At 43.8% G+C, this 19464-nt stretch overlaps 1 protein-coding gene across 8 annotated transcripts in view; it reads right to left on the reverse strand.

Annotated features, from left to right (window-relative positions):
• The window catches only part of IKZF1 (IKAROS family zinc finger 1), an 80952-nt gene extending 61743 nt beyond the window's left edge, over positions 1-19209 (reverse strand). For 3 of the 8 annotated variants that reach the window (XM_082194948.1, XM_082194947.1, XM_082194942.1), the window contains exons 1-2: positions 3592-3711; positions 3023-3076 (exon numbers count right to left, since the gene is read on the reverse strand). In XM_082194948.1, coding sequence (XP_082051074.1) covers positions 3023-3076; positions 3592-3607 — 70 coding nt within the window. In that variant the 5' untranslated portion in view covers positions 3608-3711. Of the gene's footprint in view, positions 1-3022; positions 3077-3591; positions 3713-18204; positions 18224-19156 lie in introns of those variants that run through there. The other 5 variants (XM_082194949.1, XM_082194945.1, XM_082194943.1 and 2 more) reach the window with 4 other exon arrangements.
• Positions 19210-19464: the final 255 nt, after the last annotated feature.

Genomic DNA, 19464 nt, shown 5'->3' on the forward strand with positions numbered 1-19464 from the left:
CAGGGGGTAGAACTGGGTCTTGAGGGCAGAAAGTTAACAATGACAGTGTAGATATATGCCGGGGTGTGCGCACATCTATATTCAGAGGGAGGAAAATACTGGGTTGTTTTATATGCCTATCTCCTAACCAGTGCTTTTTTCTGGGGGGACGCAGACCCCTAAACATTTTGTGAATCTTTGTACTTTTGTCCATTTACTGTATTTATTTCCCCCAATTTGAACTATAAAATGGTGATTTTCTTGAGTCAAAATGAGAATACCCCTAAACATTTTTTATATGACTCCCCCACTTCTTTCACAAAGCTGCCATAATTATAAATGTTTCTACATGCCCTAAAGAGTGTCACACAGGGATATCCTCTGGGAAACCCCTTAGATTTGCTGACATTTCCAAGATATTATTGCTGAACCTTGCATTCAGTTCTTACAAGGCCTTGACCCTGGCAACTGAACTTGGAGAAGAGGCATCTCCTAAAATAATCTGCTTCCTCCTGTAGCCCCAATTGCAATCTCTCCAAATCTTTTTTTCATAGTCACCAAAACCATGTATGGTAGGTGGACCAGGAAGCTTTCAAGTCTCGGCAGCTTACTTGAGGCCTAAAGTATTGGTAGATCTGCAACCTTCACTTCATATTCCGTCTCATCACACCAAAAAAGAACCCACAGAGAACTCTCTCCTCGCAACTCCTTCGCCTAGCAACTGACAGGCTTCTTGCTGCCCAGCATAAAAGGTGGTTTGCATAACCATTGCAGGAGCAGCTTCAGGGAAAGAGGAAACCCTGAATCCATACATGAAACTGTGGCATGAAATCGACACAGTACACCTCCGATTTTTATCCTAAAAATGAAATCACAGGAGCTTCAGAGGAACACTAGCAATTTGGCAAGTAAGGTATACTAAAAATGAATAATTCCACCCCAATTTATTTTTGCTAGGGTCCCTAGTGCTCGGATCTGCAGAAATATTACACTGGTCGAAATAGGAATGTCTCACAGATGGAGACGCCAGTTCAGCAAGGAAGATGCAAGAAGCAGGCTACCATCTGCACAGGGGAAGCAAAGATGAATCTAGCTGTATGTCTCCAAGGCACATGGGGAAGTTCATTGAAACCCATGAGAACTGCCTGGAAAAGACCTTCAATGCACATGCAGATCTCTGTCCAGAGTCACCCATGACATGTGACCAGTTGCTCACTAGGAGAGTTGAACTGAGAGGATAATGTAAGAAGAGGAGCCTTCTGGATCAGGCCAAGGGCCCATCTAGTCCAGCATCCTGCTTTCCGTGGTCAGCCAGATGCCTATGGAAACCCACCAGCAGGATCTGAGCCCAAGAGCAACACTCTCCCCCCCCCCTGTGGGTTCCAGCACCTGAGATTCAGAAGCATTGTTGCTCTGACTGTGGAGGCAGAAAATAAGAGGTCCTGGCTAGGAGCCACCGAAGGCCCTCTCCTCCTCCATGAACTGGTCCAGTCCTCTTTTCAAGCCCTCCCTGCCTCCTGGGGGAGGGAGTTCCATAGTTCACCTGTGCACAGGGTGAGTAATTTCTTTTGTCTTCCAATATTCAGCTTCGCAGGCTCTCCGTGAGCGTCCTCTCTCTCCCCTTTCTCCATGCCATGCATCAGTTTATACATTTCTATCATGTCACTTCTTACCCTTTCTTTAAACCAAAAAGGCCCCAAGGCTGCAACCTTTCCTTGAAGTTGCTCCACCCCCTTGATCCTTTTGGTGGCCCTTTCCTGAACCTTGCCCAACAATACAATAACCCTTCTGAGGTGAGGCGACCAGAACTGTATACAGTTTTCCAAATGCAGTTGTACAATATATAACAGTATTTTGATAAAATAAAAAAATTTCTTCCAGTAACACCTTAAAGACCAACTAAGTTAGTTCTTGGTATGAGCTTTCGTGTGCATGCACACTTCTTCAGAAGTAGTATTTTGATATTCACAGTTTTATTTTCCTTTCCTAGCATGGACTTTGCCTTTTTCAGAGCTGCTGCTCCACTGCCAACATCTTCGCTGAGCCATCCCCTACGACCCCTAAGTCTCAATCCTCACAGTTCAGACCTGCCCGCCCTCCTGTGTGTATAAGCGGAATTAAGGGTGGCTTCTTTGTTTGTTTGCCTCAACATGCATCACTTTACACATACATTGAACTGCACTTGCCATTTTACTGCCCATTCATTCAGTTTGGAAAGGTTCTTTTGGAGCTGTTCACAATCTCTCTTTGTTTTAACAACCATGAACAATGTAGTCGCATCAGCTCACCTGGACCCCTCACTGCTCACTCCTAACTCTAAGTCGTTTATAAACAAGTTATGCAGCACAGACCCAGAGCCGATCCTGGGGGAATTTCACTTTGTGCATCCCTCCATTTATTCCTAGTCTCTGCTTCATGCTGCTTAACAAATTCCTGATCCATATGAGGACCTCTCTTCTTATTCCATGACTGCCAATCTTACTCAGGGATCAAAAGCTTTTTAAAACTTCAAGTATGCTGTGTCAGATTTACAATCTGCAAGTGACTGATTTGAGAGTGAATATGATGTCGGGGTCAGAGGTCAGACTCGGACCTGGGAGACCAAGGTTCAAATTCCCACTCACATCATGAAACCCACCTTGCGCCAGCCCGTGATTCTCAGCCTAACACACCTCACAGATTGGTCATGAGGATAAAATGGGGGAGGCGAAAACCATATCGGCCGCCACCATGAGCTCCTTGGAGGAACGTTGGGACAGAAATCAACTAAATGAATGAAGGATTAAGATATGTCCCCCTCCCCTCTCTTTGGCTCCTTTACCTTTAAGTTACTAAAAAAAAACAACCCAGGCACTACTGGGCTTGATATGAAGTGGTAAACATTAATTATATCCTGATTTCCACTCTGGCAATGCAAAAGACCCAAAGCAATTACGCTGACAATAATAACACTGTGTTCTGGTAGAGAACTCAATGGATTCCCGGTTGGAAGCACGGTGTGTGTGTGTCCTCCTTTCTAAGTCATATTTTTTAGTGATCTCACCTGAAACTTGGGACATATCTTGAGCCTCATCTGTTTCCATTTTCCTCAAGTTATCTGAAGGAAAGAGAAAAAGAAAAGCCTTAAGTTTAATGTGAAATGCAAAATCACAGGAGAGAAAGTGGGTGGGGGCAGAGAGAGACGGAGGGGGGAATCTTTGCTATTTAACTATGAGATTATCTAGCAGGGCTAATGTATTTTTCTCTCTCTTTCTTTCCCATCCCGCATACTTGTGGGGGTATCAGGCTGGCACAGACCTTGATCCTTTTAAAAAGAGCATTACAAAGATTTATAAAAATATCATTACAAGCACAGGAGGACCAAATTTGTTATTTATTGTTAATTTCCTACTGCATAATAACCCAAAATGCAAACTGACTGCAACAAAATTAAGCAGAAAATTAAATGGCCCTGGGTCATTGTAGGCAAAGAATTCATTCTCTTGGCTGATCCATAGTTATGTTCTTTCTAATTTACTGAGCATGCATCGATGAACCTTGAGTCAGCTTGGTGACACGCGTACAATCAGCAATCAAAAAACGAAGCAATTTGCTGAAGAATGTCTCATTTACCCAGGCAGGCCTGCATAGCGAGCAGCAACCGCCGCTACTGCCATCAATAATGAATACACCTCCAGCCGCGGCAGATGGGCGAAGAAGAAGCCGCCGCTTCAGTCGTGGGCCCTCTCTCGCCCAGGAGTCCTGCGCTTCGAACCACACCGGCTTCCTTCTAGGCGGGGAGAGGGAGCACTCCCCAAAATAGCAAACCGAGCCCTGGAGAGAAAGGGAACCCAGACCTTCCTGTTTTGCTGACAGATGGCTCGGCTCCACAGATTTGTAACAAATACTGGGAAGCCACTTGCCCTTCTGTCGCAACACATAATGTTCCAAAGAATAAAGTTGCAAAGTGACCACAAACACCAGGGAGACGCATGCCCAGAGTCAGTGGGGTGGAAATGGAAGCCCAAAGGCTCTGCTTGGAGCACAAGGCTATGGGCCTGAAGAGGTCTCGAGGGCCAGGGCTGGACATCTGGTGCCTCTCTGGATAACAAATGCTTTGTGGAGGCAGCTACTCTCAACACATCCCAGCAAGGCACTGGCTCCGTGCAAGCGAGTCGCCGGCAACTTGCGGGAGCTCACTTCAGGGAAAGCAGTTCAGGGCAGCTTCTGTAACCTGGAGGAGGCTTTGGGCTTTTCCCTTTCTTTATGCTCCAGGCTTTATGCCTCCAGTAGCCAAACATCCTGGAAACTTCACAAAGGAACAGGAGATGGAGACTGGGGAGAATTCGACTCCAGCCAGCTTACCAAACAGTTCCCAGGGACGGAATTTTGTTTCTTGAAATCATCAGCCTGGCAAGATGCACCAGAGCAAGATGCACCAAGCTGAACACAGCCAGGGAGGGCGAGCCAGCAGAGGCTCCTCCACAAATCTCCTGCATTTGATGCCTTCCTTGGACTGCAAAAAGCAGGCTTCCTCAACCTCAGCCCTCCAGATGTTTTGAGACTACAGTTCCCATCATCCCTGACCACTGGTACTGCTAGCTAGGGATCATGGGAGTTGTAGGCCAAAAGCATCTGGAGGGCCGAGGTTGAGGAAGCCTGGCAAAAAGTAAAGGGCTGGGCTGGGTCACAAGCTATGCAGGCCCAGCCTAGAGAAACATATCAATAGAGTTTGCAGGGGAAATCACTCCCTTGACCTGGACTCAGAGGTGTCTTAGGAGGCTAATATGTGGTTCTTGAAGGAGAGGTTATGCAAGGGGCCATTGGGGTGGAGGAACCCACTCATGTGAGGCATGAGGCAGTCATGGGGTGGGCTTGCTTTTTACCCCCCCCCCCCTTTATCCTGCTGCATCTTCCCTCATTTGTCTTCTGACACACCAGGTTCCTGTCTCTCTCACGCATTCCCCACACCCAACACTATGGGGGCTCTGGCTGCATTTTCGTTTTACCCTTTTCTTTTGGGCACCCATCATGGCTGCTGAGCTAGCTTTTCCTGGAAAGTGGCTCCATTCCACTCTGAAATGCACACATCTACATCTTAAAGGGGGTCACTGCAGATTCACATCAGGATTGCTCCCCAACATGCTTCCCTTACGCTTGATCCACAGGCTGCAGTTCGTGCAGGATGCTGCAGCACAATTGCTGACAGGAGTGAGGCTTTGCTAGCATATTGCACCTGGGCTCAGAGATCTCCACTACAGATGCTGCTGTTACTATACAAAGCGCTTAGCAACTTGGGACCAGTTCACCTATGAAATTGCCTTTCCCTACATGTGCCCGCTTGACCGCTTCAGTCAGTGGAACTGGCGCTGCTACAGGTGCCCCGTGATACCCATTCCGCATTTGTAAGAACTCAGTCATTTCGTGTGACAGCACCTGCCCTTTGTAACTTCCTGCCAACTGATATCAAGCGAGCACCTTCACTCTGCTGTGCCAGGTGCCTGCTAAACACATTCCGGTTTAGAAAAGCCTGCCCAGATGCTTAGAAATGCTGGTAGGAATTTTTATGTTTCAGCATTTTAGCATTTCGTATGATTTAAAATAATTGTTTTCTATTTCCTTGATTCTGTCGTTTTATCTTTTTACAATCAAGCTGCATATAAATTTTCTGAAATAAATAAATAAATAAATAAATAAATAAATAAATAAGAAATAAAATGTGTCCGCAAATGCTTCTGCCTGTTGGCTGCCCAGCCCAGCCTCGGGACCCCCCTTCCTGGCGGGGGCTGAACTGCTCCGCCCGCAGCTTGGCTGAGATGGAGAGGGCTGTCGTGCCATTTCCATCCCAGGCCCTGGGCTGTGAGGAGCTTTGCTTCCCAGGAAGAGGTGGCAGTGAGTGGCAGCAGCTGTGAGGAGGGCAGTGAGAAGGAAAAGGAGCGCCCGTCAGTCACCTGATCAAGGTAGACATGGTGCTTCAGAAGAATGACAGAGGGACAGCAGAAGAATTTATCGTGCTATTTGACAGGGGAACGGACTCCCTCGGGAGGTGGGGGACTCTTCTTCCTTGGAGGTTTTTAAGCAGAGGCTGGATGGCCATTTGCAGGATCAGGCCTCTTCTCACAGTCTCCCACCCAGTGCCTGTGGGAAACCAGGGAGCAGAACAGGACCCCTCCTGAGGCTTCCAGCAACTGGTGTGGAGAAGCCTTGCTGCCTGCAAGCGCCTCATGGCTGGGCAGCTGGTGGCACAAGCTATGCAACGGATGTGGTCTCCTTCACTCCTGAAATTTGTGCATTTAGGGCGAAGGTTTGAGTCCAGACCCTCCGAATGCTCAGCTTGTATTACCAGGGTTCCTGGTGGCTGGGAGGCCTCTGAGCATGTTCAGCTGAATGCACACGGAATTTCCCTTCAGATCTTTGCACTGAATGCACAAAGGTCAGGAATGGGGAGGGGGTGTTGAGGATGGTGCCTGGGCAAGTGCCCCTACAGAGTTTAGTGCGCTTTGAGCTCATGCCTGCACCATCAGGGTCCAAGCCTTCTTCTTGGGGGAGCTGGAATCATAGGCAGGTGACTTTCTGGTTGGCTTTTGCGCTCAGCTTTGCGCTGTCACTCTGCTCCGCTCATCAGGCTCTACCATGAGGAATATGCAGACTCTTAGGGTCTGAGCCTCAGCAGACGTGACTTCCTAATTTTACACAAGATTTATAAAAAACGAAGAAAAGAAAGAAAAAACACCCTCTAAGCAGTTTATGTAAAATAGTATGAAATATTCATTAAAAATACAGTGGTACCTTGGGTTAAGGTTCATTCCGGAGGTCTGTTCTTAACCTGAAACTGTACTTAACCTGAAGTACCACTTTAGCTAATGGGGCCTCCCACTGCCACCGCCGGAGTCCGATTTCTGTTCTCGTCCTGCAGCAAAGTTCTTAACCTGAGGTACTATTTATGGGTTAGCGGAGTCTGTAACCTAAAGCATATGTAACCTGAAGTGTATGTAACCCGAGGTACCACTGTACTTATAAAATCTACAGACTTTAAAAACAAGGAGACATAATGAAGTTGTCAAAATATAGATAAAATTGACAGAGTTGGTTCTTAAATAAAATATCATGTCTGCATATGCTAGCCTAAGGAGGAGTCCCAGATGCTGCCACAGTAAAAGGCTGATTCCTTGTACATGTGGAGCAAACTTTATATGCCATAGGTAAAAACTGCCAGTTCCATAGACCAAAGTGGCTGGGTGTATTTTAGGGCTGCTGGCTAACCTGCTATTATGGGAAACTGCTTCTGTAGCTCTAATTTCTGCAATGTCTTCCTGCCCCATCACCATTTCCATTCTCTTCCAACCAATTGATAAAAACTCCTATCACACAGTTGTTTGACAAAAGTAACCAAGCTTGACTTGTGCTCCAAAATTCGCATCAACATCTCCATGCAAGTTATTTCAGGCTAGCAATCAGTGGGGAATAAACCGTATTTGATGGGGAAAGTACATTCTGCTCAGGGCCAAGTGACATTTTTAAAAGTCCTGTTGATTTCCATGGGGCAAGTGCTTTCTCTTTGAAATCACGGAACTTAAAAATATCTAAAACACCATGTATTCAAAGCTCTGATGGCAGCAAAGTGCTTTCTACTACTCAGATATTCAGTAAATATTATCAGTCTCTCTATGATCCATCCAAAACATTAAAACATTATCTTGGATTATCTGAAGTCAATTCCCCAGTGCTTGAAAACGACAATGTGTTTGATATGAGTGACAGCAGAATAATTGATTGTGGCAGTGGAACAGACTCCCTCGAGAGGCGGGGGTCTCTCCTTCCTTGGAGGTTTTTAAGCAGAGGTTGGATGGTCATCTCTCTTAGATGCTTTAGCTGAGATTCCTGCACTGCAGGGGGTTAGACTAGATGACCCCTGGGGTCCCTTCCAACTCTACCATTGTGGGATTCTATGAATAAATCCCTAGGCTCTGATGGTTTTACTACTCAGTGCTCCCCCCTCCAAGGTTTCTTTATGGATTTTTATTACAGGTATCACAGGTATGTAATAGTGCTGATACAAAAATTTAGGCACATCCAATGGTTATAAGACGTCAGAAAACCACATGCCTGAAATCAGCAGCAACCTTCCTCCTGCCCCGCCTCTTCCCAGGACCCTTGGGACACGCAGGGGAGAGGAAGCTTGCATGCTGTGCTTAGGTGCTCCCCTGCCTGAGCTATGGAGAACCTCTAGAAAGGGAGTTAGATCTTTAACTGCCCTGTGATCTCCGGATGAAGGGCAGAATGACAACAACAACAACAACGATTGTTCTAGGTAGAAACATATCTTGTTACAAGGTAAGGCGACAAGCTATTTATGATGGGTTTGCTAACAGACTGAAATGGATAACTTTCAAGTATGTCCATCCAGACAAGACTGGCTTTCTCCCAACCCACCAAATGCTGACATTATTAGGAATTCAGTAAGTAAAGTAAAAACTTCTGCAAAGCTAATGGTCACCCCCCCCCCATTGCTGTCTTTGTGCTTGGTATTTTATGAAGCCTTTGACTACACAGAGGGTTCATATTTGATTAAATTAAGTGAAGAAGGTGGACTCTGGAGCAAAATTCACTCGTGCATTATGTGTTGAGGGGGAATCTATGGAATATCTATGGTAAAAATCAGGATGAACAACCTGGATTCAAAATAAAGCAATCTAAACCATGCAACAAACCTTTCCATGAAATTTGGGGCACATTTAAAGAGTGGTGAGGTGCTGGGGATGTTTCAGATTGACAAAAGTTAAGTAGTGTTGTTCTTTCAATGGGAAAGATTTAAGCACTTTGTGCCTAAGAAATTTGCAACATATTGCTTGAATTTGAACAACAGGTGGGCTGCTAAACCTGCATGACCCAAGTCTGTGTTTAAACTGCCTCACTTTATTCAGTGGGATTTACTGCAAGTAACTGTGCTCAGCTGTGCAGTCTGAGTCTGCAATCCTACGCCAGCGTCATTGGGATTAAGGGCACGGAAGATGCCCTTCCAAGGAAACTTGCACAGATTGCACTGCTTGACAACCCTTTCTGTGCCACAGTAATACCAGCCAATTGTTTCTCCTCAGCAACTTAGTAAGGCAACACTTTGATTTAAAATGATTCAAATGAGAAATAGATTACAGTATTTAAACCTTAAGTGAATGATAATATTTTTGGTTTGTTTTCCTGCCTTTTATAGTGATAAGCTTTGCCCCCAAGAAAAATGAACCGACATGGACAATGCCTGGCTGCTCTGGCCCCTGGTGACTGGATCCTTTAAGCCTCGTCGGCACATCTCCCAAGCTGAACTCTGCCTACCATCAATGTATGGTTGACTACCACGTCACGCTAATGCCATCTCTCACGGAATGGTAGCCTAACAAACTTTCTATAAGAAAAATCTCAAAGTTAGTTAGAGAGGGGGAAAACTTGCACCTAAATCTCCCCTCTACCCAGGAATGTAAATTTACCTAACTTCCTGCTTTTCATTTCCCTTATTTTTCTGAGTGATCTTTAATTTCCTTTTATTAGACTGTTATGAAACAGTCAATGCTAGCAGGTGTGTGTGTGTGTGTGTGTGTGCTCTCCTCTGGCTGCCCCATCTCAAAAAAGAGCATCACAGACCTAGAAAGGGGAAACCAAAATGATTGACACTGATCACCCAAAGAAACTAAACAAAAAGAAGCATGTGGAATTCACTGTCAGGAGATTGGGGGGGGGGGTCTCATTAGCTTGAATGGCTTTAAAGAAGAATTAGACACTATTTTATTGGGAACTAGGTCTATCAGTGGCGATTAGCTATACTTGAGAAATTGAACTTCCACCTTCAGAGGCAGGAAACCTTGAATATCACAGCTAGGACCAAACTCAGAGCTGGACCGCTGCCTTCATCCCTGCCTGCAGACTTCTCCAGAACCTTGGCCTGGTGGACTCGGTGCGCCCATGGCCTGATCCAACAGCACTTTTTAAACTCTTACATAAAAAACGCACACATAGTTTTCCTTGAACTGAAAATGTAGTTTATTCTGGATGAATGTATTGGATATCCTTGTCCAAAATTGCAAACAGGCTTTAATTAAAAGTGTTCCATATCTCCACCACCAGCTCATAATTAACTTTATTATGGGGATTTAATAAAGTAGACCTCTCAATTCCTATGTAAGATTCTACTTTAGAACCATTTTAATTCTATTTTTAATTTCCTCTCCAGCAGACCACAAATAATAACTAACGAAAAGGTCCATTTCTGGAAACAAAACCTGCGAAACATAAAGGCTTTCTCTCATTTCCATTAAGCTTGTTCCCCATCCCCCAGGACTATCAAGATGTGTAAGAAACAAAGTTATAATTTGTTAAGACCAATTCATTTCCTCCTTTTCTCTGTTGGCACATCTATATGTAACTTTTCTATAGAAAAACAAGGTTTAGTCATTGTTTCTACCATAGCTACTTATAGGAATTTGCTGTTGGTTACATGTCTTCCACCTCAGGGACCTGCACACCAGGTGAGGGTGACCCCTGTCCCTTTGCACACACAGCCTGGCAAACAACATGCAGCTAAAGCCACAATCCTCTACATCCCACCAAAGGTACTTCCAAGCAAACCATACAGGAATAGGCCACAAACCCGAAGCATTTATATGCCTGGCTTTTTTAAAAAAACAAAATACTAAAATAAAGAAGAAATTAATTGGGAACACACACACAAAATAATTTGCAGAAAATGCAATATAATTATATTTTTTGTAGTCATCCGTTATCACAGCACTTCAATTCTAGCAAGAATAACCAATAGATTGTTTATTAAGAACACTTTCTTCTTGTCAGGCCAATTTATATCAATATATGTGATAAAAGAAGGTAACTATTCTCTTTGTAATAATTTTAAACCTCTCCTTCCTTGCTTTCACTTCTCTGTATTTGAAATTCTGTAAAGGGGGTGGGGGGGGAAGCTTCATTTTTTAACACAAATGATACAAAAATACCTAAGAGTCAGAGGTACAGACCCTGCGGCAAGTCAGGCACAACAGCCCCACAGAAATGAATGGGCCTAAATCTGAATGGGGTTGCAGCCCTGGGATTGCAGAGGTCAGCAATGTACATTATTATGAACATATTCTGCTTCATTTTAACCCAAGTAGTAAAGGCAGCATCATACAAAACCAGCTGGCCAGAAGCAAGAGAGGACAGGACAGGGATCTTGGCGTCTTGAAGAGCTGGAGATGGGGTTTGTCCCTGTGTGACAAGATGCATTGGCCAAAATCCTGTTTTCAGTAACATAAATTGGTACAGGGCCTCTGTGCTGCTTTCCATTTGGTCACCTTGTACAAAATACTAAGGGATATTGAATGCTATGGCTGGTATCCCAACTAAGTCATACTCAAATAAGCCTTTGTTTCAGTAGCTCCGCTCTGAGGATGACTAACATTGGCCAATACTCCCTATTTATTGAACATGCCAATACAAAATAAAAAGGAGAAGAGGCTCCAGCGTGCTCTTTACCGTAGCTCAAAGACACAAAATAGGAATATTTGGCTCACAAATGAATAGGATGGTGTGGAATGGGAAGAAGACACTCAGTAGTTTACGGAACTTGTATAATAACTCAAGACTTAAAGAATAAAATACTGAGATGAGGACAAGAGTCTTCTGTCTATTTGTTTTGTTCAGTTCCAAGATGTTTTAGGAGCTGTATTCATTAATTCTGACATTGCTTCCTAATTTTTCTTGGACTGTTCAAGGCATTTCAAGTGACAAAGGATTCCATAGACTTGAAATGCTGGACACATTTTCGCACCTCATGTAGATAGGCAAAAGGATTCCGAAAATGCCTCCAATCAACATATTGTTCACCTGCTCAGCTTGTTCCAGTTTGCTTACTTGAGTATCTGACAGCCCTTGTGTGTCTGCTGACTCCAGTTTTAAACGAGTGACATCCCATTAATTTCAATGGGGCAGATTAAAATGATTAATGCAGTTGCCGCTGACCTGGTGTTACACGGACAGTCCTTTTCACTGTTTCAATTTGCAACTTTCCCCCCTTCTCCACGGAGAAGGGATTCGCTGTTGATAAGGGAAGAGAAAGAAAAACTACTCTTTTTTATGTCCCCCTCCCCCTGCTTACATTAATCTACTTAAACTTTTGCTTGCATTCCTCCTGGATCGCTTTAGCTGTCAGATGTTTTGAACAATGCAAGCAGCAACCTCAGTCCAGCAGCTGATTCTGCAAAGCACCCCTTCCGGAGGCCGTTTCACAGGGTCTGTGCTGATGCCAGTGTCACCAAGAGCAGCTCTTGCCTGGCCACCTGTGGCACTTAAGGATTTCTTTCAGGTGACCAACAGAAGCCTTCCAATAAATGGCTTCCTTTCTCTCTGGGCTGCTGGTGTTGCCACAAATGCCCCAGGTAAGCAAGTTATAGATAGGTAGCCTAGTGAAAATAGTGTAGCTGATTGACTTTGGAGGCCATGTGTAAAAAGCGGTTATATCATGTGATTCCCAAATAGTGAGTCAAGAAGTCCAAGATATGTGCTTATGGGAGCTATATGTTTCTGAACTGATATATCCAGTGTGGAGGACAACACAGCAAAAAATAAAGGAGGAAAGGGGCAAACTATCGTCCTGAGCCCTAAGGTTGTCTCAGTAAAATCCTACAGAGCCAGCAACACATATTCATGCAACTGTTACGCTTTTATTTGACAGCAGGTGCCATATGCCAGTTTATGGGCTTCCCAAAGCCACGTGTTTGGCTGCTATGAGGGACAGATGCTAGACCAGAGAGGCCTTTTGTAGACAGCTACTCACCTGGTCAACTGGCCAGCCAGAGTTTCCTTCAGGCAACTAAAGAGGAAATTTCAAAAAGACTATTTTGTCCTGTGCCCTGTCTTTCTGGAAATGACACTCTCGTGCACCTCTTTCCATATAAATAGACACACACACACAAACACTTTTTAGATGAAGAAAAGAGTAGCACACTGAGTGAGCAAGCTGGTAACATTTGTAGACCTCTTGACAAGTCTTCCATAAACACAGAAGGGAAGCTCTTTTGAAGCTCTTCGTTTCACAGCCAATGCTTCTACATAATATCCAGGGCAGCCTGGATCCACTTGACCAAGCCAGTCACACAACATAATTTTCGTGGCACTTGTATGCATGCGATAAAAAAAGACTATTCCTATCACTCTCCTGTACTTTGGTCTTGTTTCCTTTTAGCTGGCTGTGCCCCAAAAGATCTTATTGGCTCAGCACTCGTTAAACTATATGAGTTAGGCTCATCATTTGAATACATATCATCACCCAATCCATGCATGGCCTGGCTAAGGCAGATTTGGGTTACAATCTGTTCTGTATGAAAATGTTCTAGAAATACCTGCTTCCTTTTAGAACATAATGCACACGTGCCTTGAACAGGTGGGCCACACAAGCCACAGGACTACTTGCCTCATGTAATTAGCTTTACTCCTAGCCATTGCGCTGACAATCTGTTAAAGAGGTTTTGCAGCAGGGTTTACCTGTCGCTAATGAGATTCATGCTTTTATTTGCAAACTTCCACATCATTAGTGTTTGAAAAGATCAACCCTGGGACTTGTGAGTGTGTACACACAGTCACATATCTAGTTTATCCCCTAAATGTTCTTTTCTTAGGTCCTGGGAGGAGCTCTAGAGCCTGATGAACCTGCCTCTCAGTGGGCAGAGATCAATCTGCTTTGGAGGTCCTACTTTGATCATGACTGAAAAGGCCCACTGCTGTGGCTTTCCTAATGGTGGTAATCTGCAGGTGGTAAAGGCATTCTGAAGCATCTTGGGGGAAGCTTTGGATCCCTCCACAAATATTCCCTTTTTGCCTTTGCCACCTGTGGAGAGCCAACAGTGGGACAGCCAGGGCAATGGGTCTTCCCTTCTTCCTTGGGGAGGCAACGATGCCATCCCTGAAGCTGATGTGGATATTTTCTCTCCCATTGGAATTGGTGGGAGAGAACATTTTTAAAAGAAAGATACTGCAAGAAAAGGGGGGAGAGGCTAGGGGGAAAGCCATTCCTCATCTGTCTTCCTTTGTGGCTGCTGTGAGCCTGGGAGGCCTGAGGAAGTGGCGGTTCCCCTGGCACGGACGCGTCCCATCCTGCCACCTGACCTCCTTAGGACTGCTCTGCAAGTCTGCAAAGAGTAAGCTTGAAATGTGATTGCAAACTGTAGCTGCTAACTTGGTCATAACAAATGTTGAACCACGTCCTGCTCAGTACCATCTGGGAATTAAATTTTAGCTTGGATTTCCTGCCCTTTACCAATATGAAATTATTCTAAATGTAAACAAAGGTATGGCAGTATCTTGTAACCTATACTTACAATGATTGGCTTTGCAAAATATGGGGACCCAAGCCTTTTTGCTTAGGATGTAAGCATACAACTTCAAATTCTGTAGTGAATAGAGTGGTAGATATGGGTGTGGGAAACTCAAGATTCAAATCCCCACCCAGCCATCGCTTGCTGGCTATTAACTAAAACAGTCAAATGACCTTCCAGGTTCAGAAGCAGTAGACCTACCCCCAGGCGCCATATGTGTGGGAAGGATGTGTCTGCCTTCCTACATCTCAGATACATTTGCCAAACCATTGGAAACAGAATGATGGACCTTTGCCATGACCCAGCATGGCTCCGCAACCTTGGGCCACACACACCCAGGTTGCTGCAAGGCTAAAATGCTATTCTAAGCTCTTTGTATTAAGGGCTGGATACCAATATAAAAAATAAATTAAATATCAGCAGAGGAAAATAAATAGCTTTTATTTCACTTACTAACATAAACAGAACTGTAAAAGTCCACCCCTGCTGATAAAGCGTGCAAACCTATGCATGCCTACTCATAAGTAAAACACACTTAATTCAATTGAACCTACTCCCAGGAAGTGTATATAGGACTGCAACTAAAGATGGCCATTTCTGCTCTAGACTACAACTGTAAATAGCTTATGTCCACCAAAATATATCTGCAGATATAGCTGAGTCTGAAGCTTCTGTTTATTTCCTTAAAATAGCCTGCTTTCAAACATTACAAATCTAATTCTCCTATCACCACAAATTTCAAAACCGTTTCTGCTGGCCTACAAACTATTTCAACTTTTTAAAAAGCAACAACAATCCCCCACACCAAATTTTAATGAAGGAGGGGTTGATGTGCATGGCCGAAGCCAGGATTTATGGGGGGGGAGGCAGAACCTCAATTTGTGAAGTATTTTTGTAGATTTACTTGATTTGGCCCTGCCCTTGTTGATGCACAGCATTGCAATTTATGGTGGGTGCATCAAGCACATGCTGAAACATTCGAGGGTAGTCCAATAATATGTGGCAAGTGCTCAATTATATCTTTATCCCCACTACAACTTCAGTGCTTGCAATAATAAATTAACTCCCCATTTTTAAACACATTTGCTGGGTGTGGGTGGAAAGTTGCCTCTGATTCAAAACTTTATTTGCTGTGGGGGTTTCTTTTTCTTTCTTTTTCTTCTTAAAAATAGTGCTCTCTGGCAAAGACCCCAATAAATCTCGGGCAACCTTTTTGTGAGAGCCTCCAACAAACAGAGCAGCACTTATCAGAGTGAAGCTGATATCTTTCAACTGGTCATCCTGGTGTGAATTTGCACTTCTAATAATTCTTTAGGGTTGCACACCTTAGCACATTTAAATTGGTAGATTTATCAACCAGATTTAAGGGCACACTTTCTTTTTTTTCTTGTTGAATGAAAATGAAAGTATTAAATATATTTTCCACCAAAAATGAATAGTAGCTTTTACTAAATTCTAAATTCTCATATTTTCTTCTTTTTTAAAAAAGTACCTATTTTGAGGTTTCAGTAATATGTAACTGCTGCTTAAAAGTAATACGTTAAAGGCTAATCAATCAACTGAACATTATTTAATCAATTGACAGATCTAAAAATGTTTAATTGTACCAATTAGAAGTTCATTTATACTGGTACAACAGCAACAGATAATTTTGATGCAGCAAACTCTGAACCTACAAATAGGGGGAAATGCCCTGTATGGCATATGGCATTGTACATTCCCAAGAAGAACTGTAGCATGATGCTTCTAATTTTCAGAGTTTGCAACTAATTCAAAACCTTAGCAATATAAATTGAATCTTGAAATGTCAAGGTTCAGTTTGAAATATCTGGAGAACTTAGCTTTGTATTAAGATAACCAACGTTACATCATCACTGCAAGTTATTATCTAGCTCATATTAAATGTAAACTATTTTGAGCTGGTAATCTATTTGGTATATTTTCAATTATATAACTAGAAATAGATATAAATATGAGTTCACTGTCTACAAAGAAGACAGAAATATCTGCCAGCATGCCCTTCACCACTTATTTCAGATTGCAACCTCCTAAATAAATTTCCGGAACTCTATTTTTACATGTGTATAATATTAATGCACACTATTTCGAAAGGGAAGGATCCAGTACCTGGTACTCAAAAACAGATTGTATATTTACAGCCTAAATCAGCTTAAAATAAACTTTTTTGCCTACCTTGATCCAAAACAAGCATATTTCCCTTTTGGACACGGACGCCTGGTCTGAAGGAGCTGCAAAGTGTTTATGAGCTGCAAGAAGAAGCTTAACTCAATACGAAACAAAGTGTCCTGAGACCTCTTATTTCCTGTTGATGATTGGTTAGCTTTTCCGTTTATTTATTTAGTTATTGCCGAATAATTATGAGGAATGAAATGAAACAAATTTACTTGCCTTGTAGGAACAACTGAGAAAATCAAATCAGTCCCTCACTTCAACCTGGGTTCAGTCCTTTGCATAAGGTATCATATTTGTTCAAAAAGAAGAAACTTAAGTTTATTAGTGTAGCTCAAAGACCAAAACTGAAAGCATTGCAAAACCTTATTCCTAAACCTTCTGATCAACACTTTTTGTGTATTTTAAAGGTATCTCACAGGCTGATCTCACTTCATCCGATGTAAATCCCATTCACATCCAACTACTGCAGCCTTACTTCCAGTTCATTTCAAGGAGATAGTTAAGCACATCAAACTGAAGAAACGTGCTTTAAAAAATATTCCAGTGGTGCATACAATCCAGTGCTCTTAAGCACCCTAATTAATGTCTACAATCCATTGATTTAAAATTAATGTAGCTGTTTTCTGTAGCTCAGATATTCAGCTCAATCTGATGCACACCCCTTGATGCTCTTACTGAGTTCAGTTAAACATGCTCCAAAGTAGGTGTGCATATGATTCTTTTTTTAAAAAAACAACAACAACACCACACAGTATATCAATGAATTAAATTGTATAGATCAAATGTTTCCTGTTCATGGACTGGGAGAAAAACTTAGCCTTATAAACAGTAAGAAACTGGGATAATTGGAGAAATTTAGGATATGAACTTCCTAAAATCTTGCCTAGTAAAATGCTTGTTTGGCAAGCCTTGATCTTGTGCTAACTTTTTTGGTGCAATCCTATGCTGATTTACTTGTTAATGAGGTTTACTCCATAGTAAGTGTGGTCTAAATGTACAGTTTTTTCCACTCCTGTTGCTTTTCTAATGTTTGTCCATGGAAGTAACGGCAACAGCATATCAGCAGCCATCTTGATGGCAAGTGCAGTAAATTTCTTCATTCTTCCTCTTCATTTCTACATGTAAACTTATCAGAAAAGATCTATTGCATAGAACTTTCTATGGAAACTATTTCTACAGTAGGACTACTTTTAGAAAATGACCTTCTGAACCATTTTTGGTTCAGTTCATGGACTTAAAACAATTTTAAGAATCCTAATTTCATAGCCCACACATGGCCATATAAGTGTCACAGACTCTATAGCAATGAGCATTTATTTGCAAGTGGTTAATATAGCCACAATAAGGTATAAACTTTCTGGAAACCTCTTTAAAAATGCTTGTTTTCCCAATGATATTAGAGAATCTATTTACCTTTCAAAGATATTCAGGGGCATGCAAACATGACTTCATTCCTTGAACTGTAATAAAATTTAAAGTGCAATCTAGAAGATCCAAAGTGTAATCCCCCCCCCCCCCCGGTACGTTAATCATGAATGATAAGAAAATGTCTGCTATCTCCTGAATAAAACTTACATATCTAACCTAGTTTTCTGACAACTGCCAAACTTGTCTGCTGTGTCTTGTAAGTCTTGGATTACTTTTACAACTACTGTACTTTAACTTCAACACATAAATTTAAAGATTCCTTTAAAGTGTATACATTTAGATTCCAGTTAACATAGTCTTACTCTCTGGGTGTTGTGCTGGGCCACATAAGGAAACTTTTTTTACTGGTGGGATAAACTTCCACAGCCTCAGTTACATCTGATAAAGTAGATGTAAGCTCATGCTATGGTGAATTTGTCAGCCTTGGGAGTGTCACAAGCCTGTTCCCTCTGCTCCATGGGGCTACTGGGGGTCCCATCTGCAAACCTGGAGGGGATGTCAATCATCACGAGTCCCCCTTTGGATCTTTCAGTGAACATGTACGGCACTTTTTTCTCTTTTTTTTACATCTTTATGAAAATTAATAGAAATTACATTGGGTTCTTCCTCCCCACTTTTTTAGGAGGGGGTTGCCAATAATAATCATCATGAAATTCTTGTAACACCACATTTATTCATAAAACAACATTCCGCTACTAACATTCAAAGCCCCCCGAGTTGTCTCCCCAGCCGGCCACGCGCAGCTTTGCTTGTCGTTTATTCCTCCACCCCGAACCACTTTCAGAAACTGGGGGTCGGGGAGCGGGAGAGAAGGGGAGCAAAACCTTGTCTCCTTCGGGCAGATCACAATCGAATCCATGGACTAGGAATGGATCGATCGTTAGACAGACAGATCTAATCACCTCTCAGACCAGAAAAACAAACTCAGCAAGCAGCTCCTGAAGTTTAGAGGCGCGGAAGGCTCCGTACAAAGTTGCCGGCTGCTTTCCTTTAACTCGACAGCCAGGATCGCGCGCACTTTGCCCGCGGGCACAGGCGCTCCGCGCGCGCTCTTTCCGCCGGGCAGCCCTGGGAAGGGTCGCCCCTCGCTCCCGGGCGGAGTTGGCGCTGCTTTTCCCCACCAAAACTTTTCTCTCCCGAAAAAGTTTGCTGCCGCGACGGACAGGAGGGGAAAGAGAGAGAGAGCGCGAGAGGGAAGCGCGCAAGGCGGGGAGGCGAGACGGTACCTGCTCCGGGCGCGGCGGGATGTCGGCGGCTGGCGGGGCCGAGCTCTCGGTGTGGCAGCGGCGGCGGCGGCGACGGCAGCAGCAGCGCGCCCGCAGGCAGCTCGGCTCCGTCGGCGCCCCAGCCCACTTCCGCCCGCCAAGGCAGCATCGCGGCGGCGGCGGCGGCGGCGCCCGGCAGCGCCCAACCTGCTCCCTCGCCGGCGGCGCAGAAAGCGCGCCGCGCTCGCCCAGCCCCTCAGCTGACGAGGACCCCCCTCCCCCCCACGCCGGGCCGGGGGGGCGCACCTGGCAGAGGCCACCTGGCCGGC

The sequence above is a fragment of the Podarcis vaucheri genome (genome assembly GCF_965113315.1).
Source record: "Podarcis vaucheri genome assembly, chromosome: 13".
Classification (NCBI taxonomy): Eukaryota; Metazoa; Chordata; class Lepidosauria; order Squamata; family Lacertidae; genus Podarcis; species Podarcis vaucheri.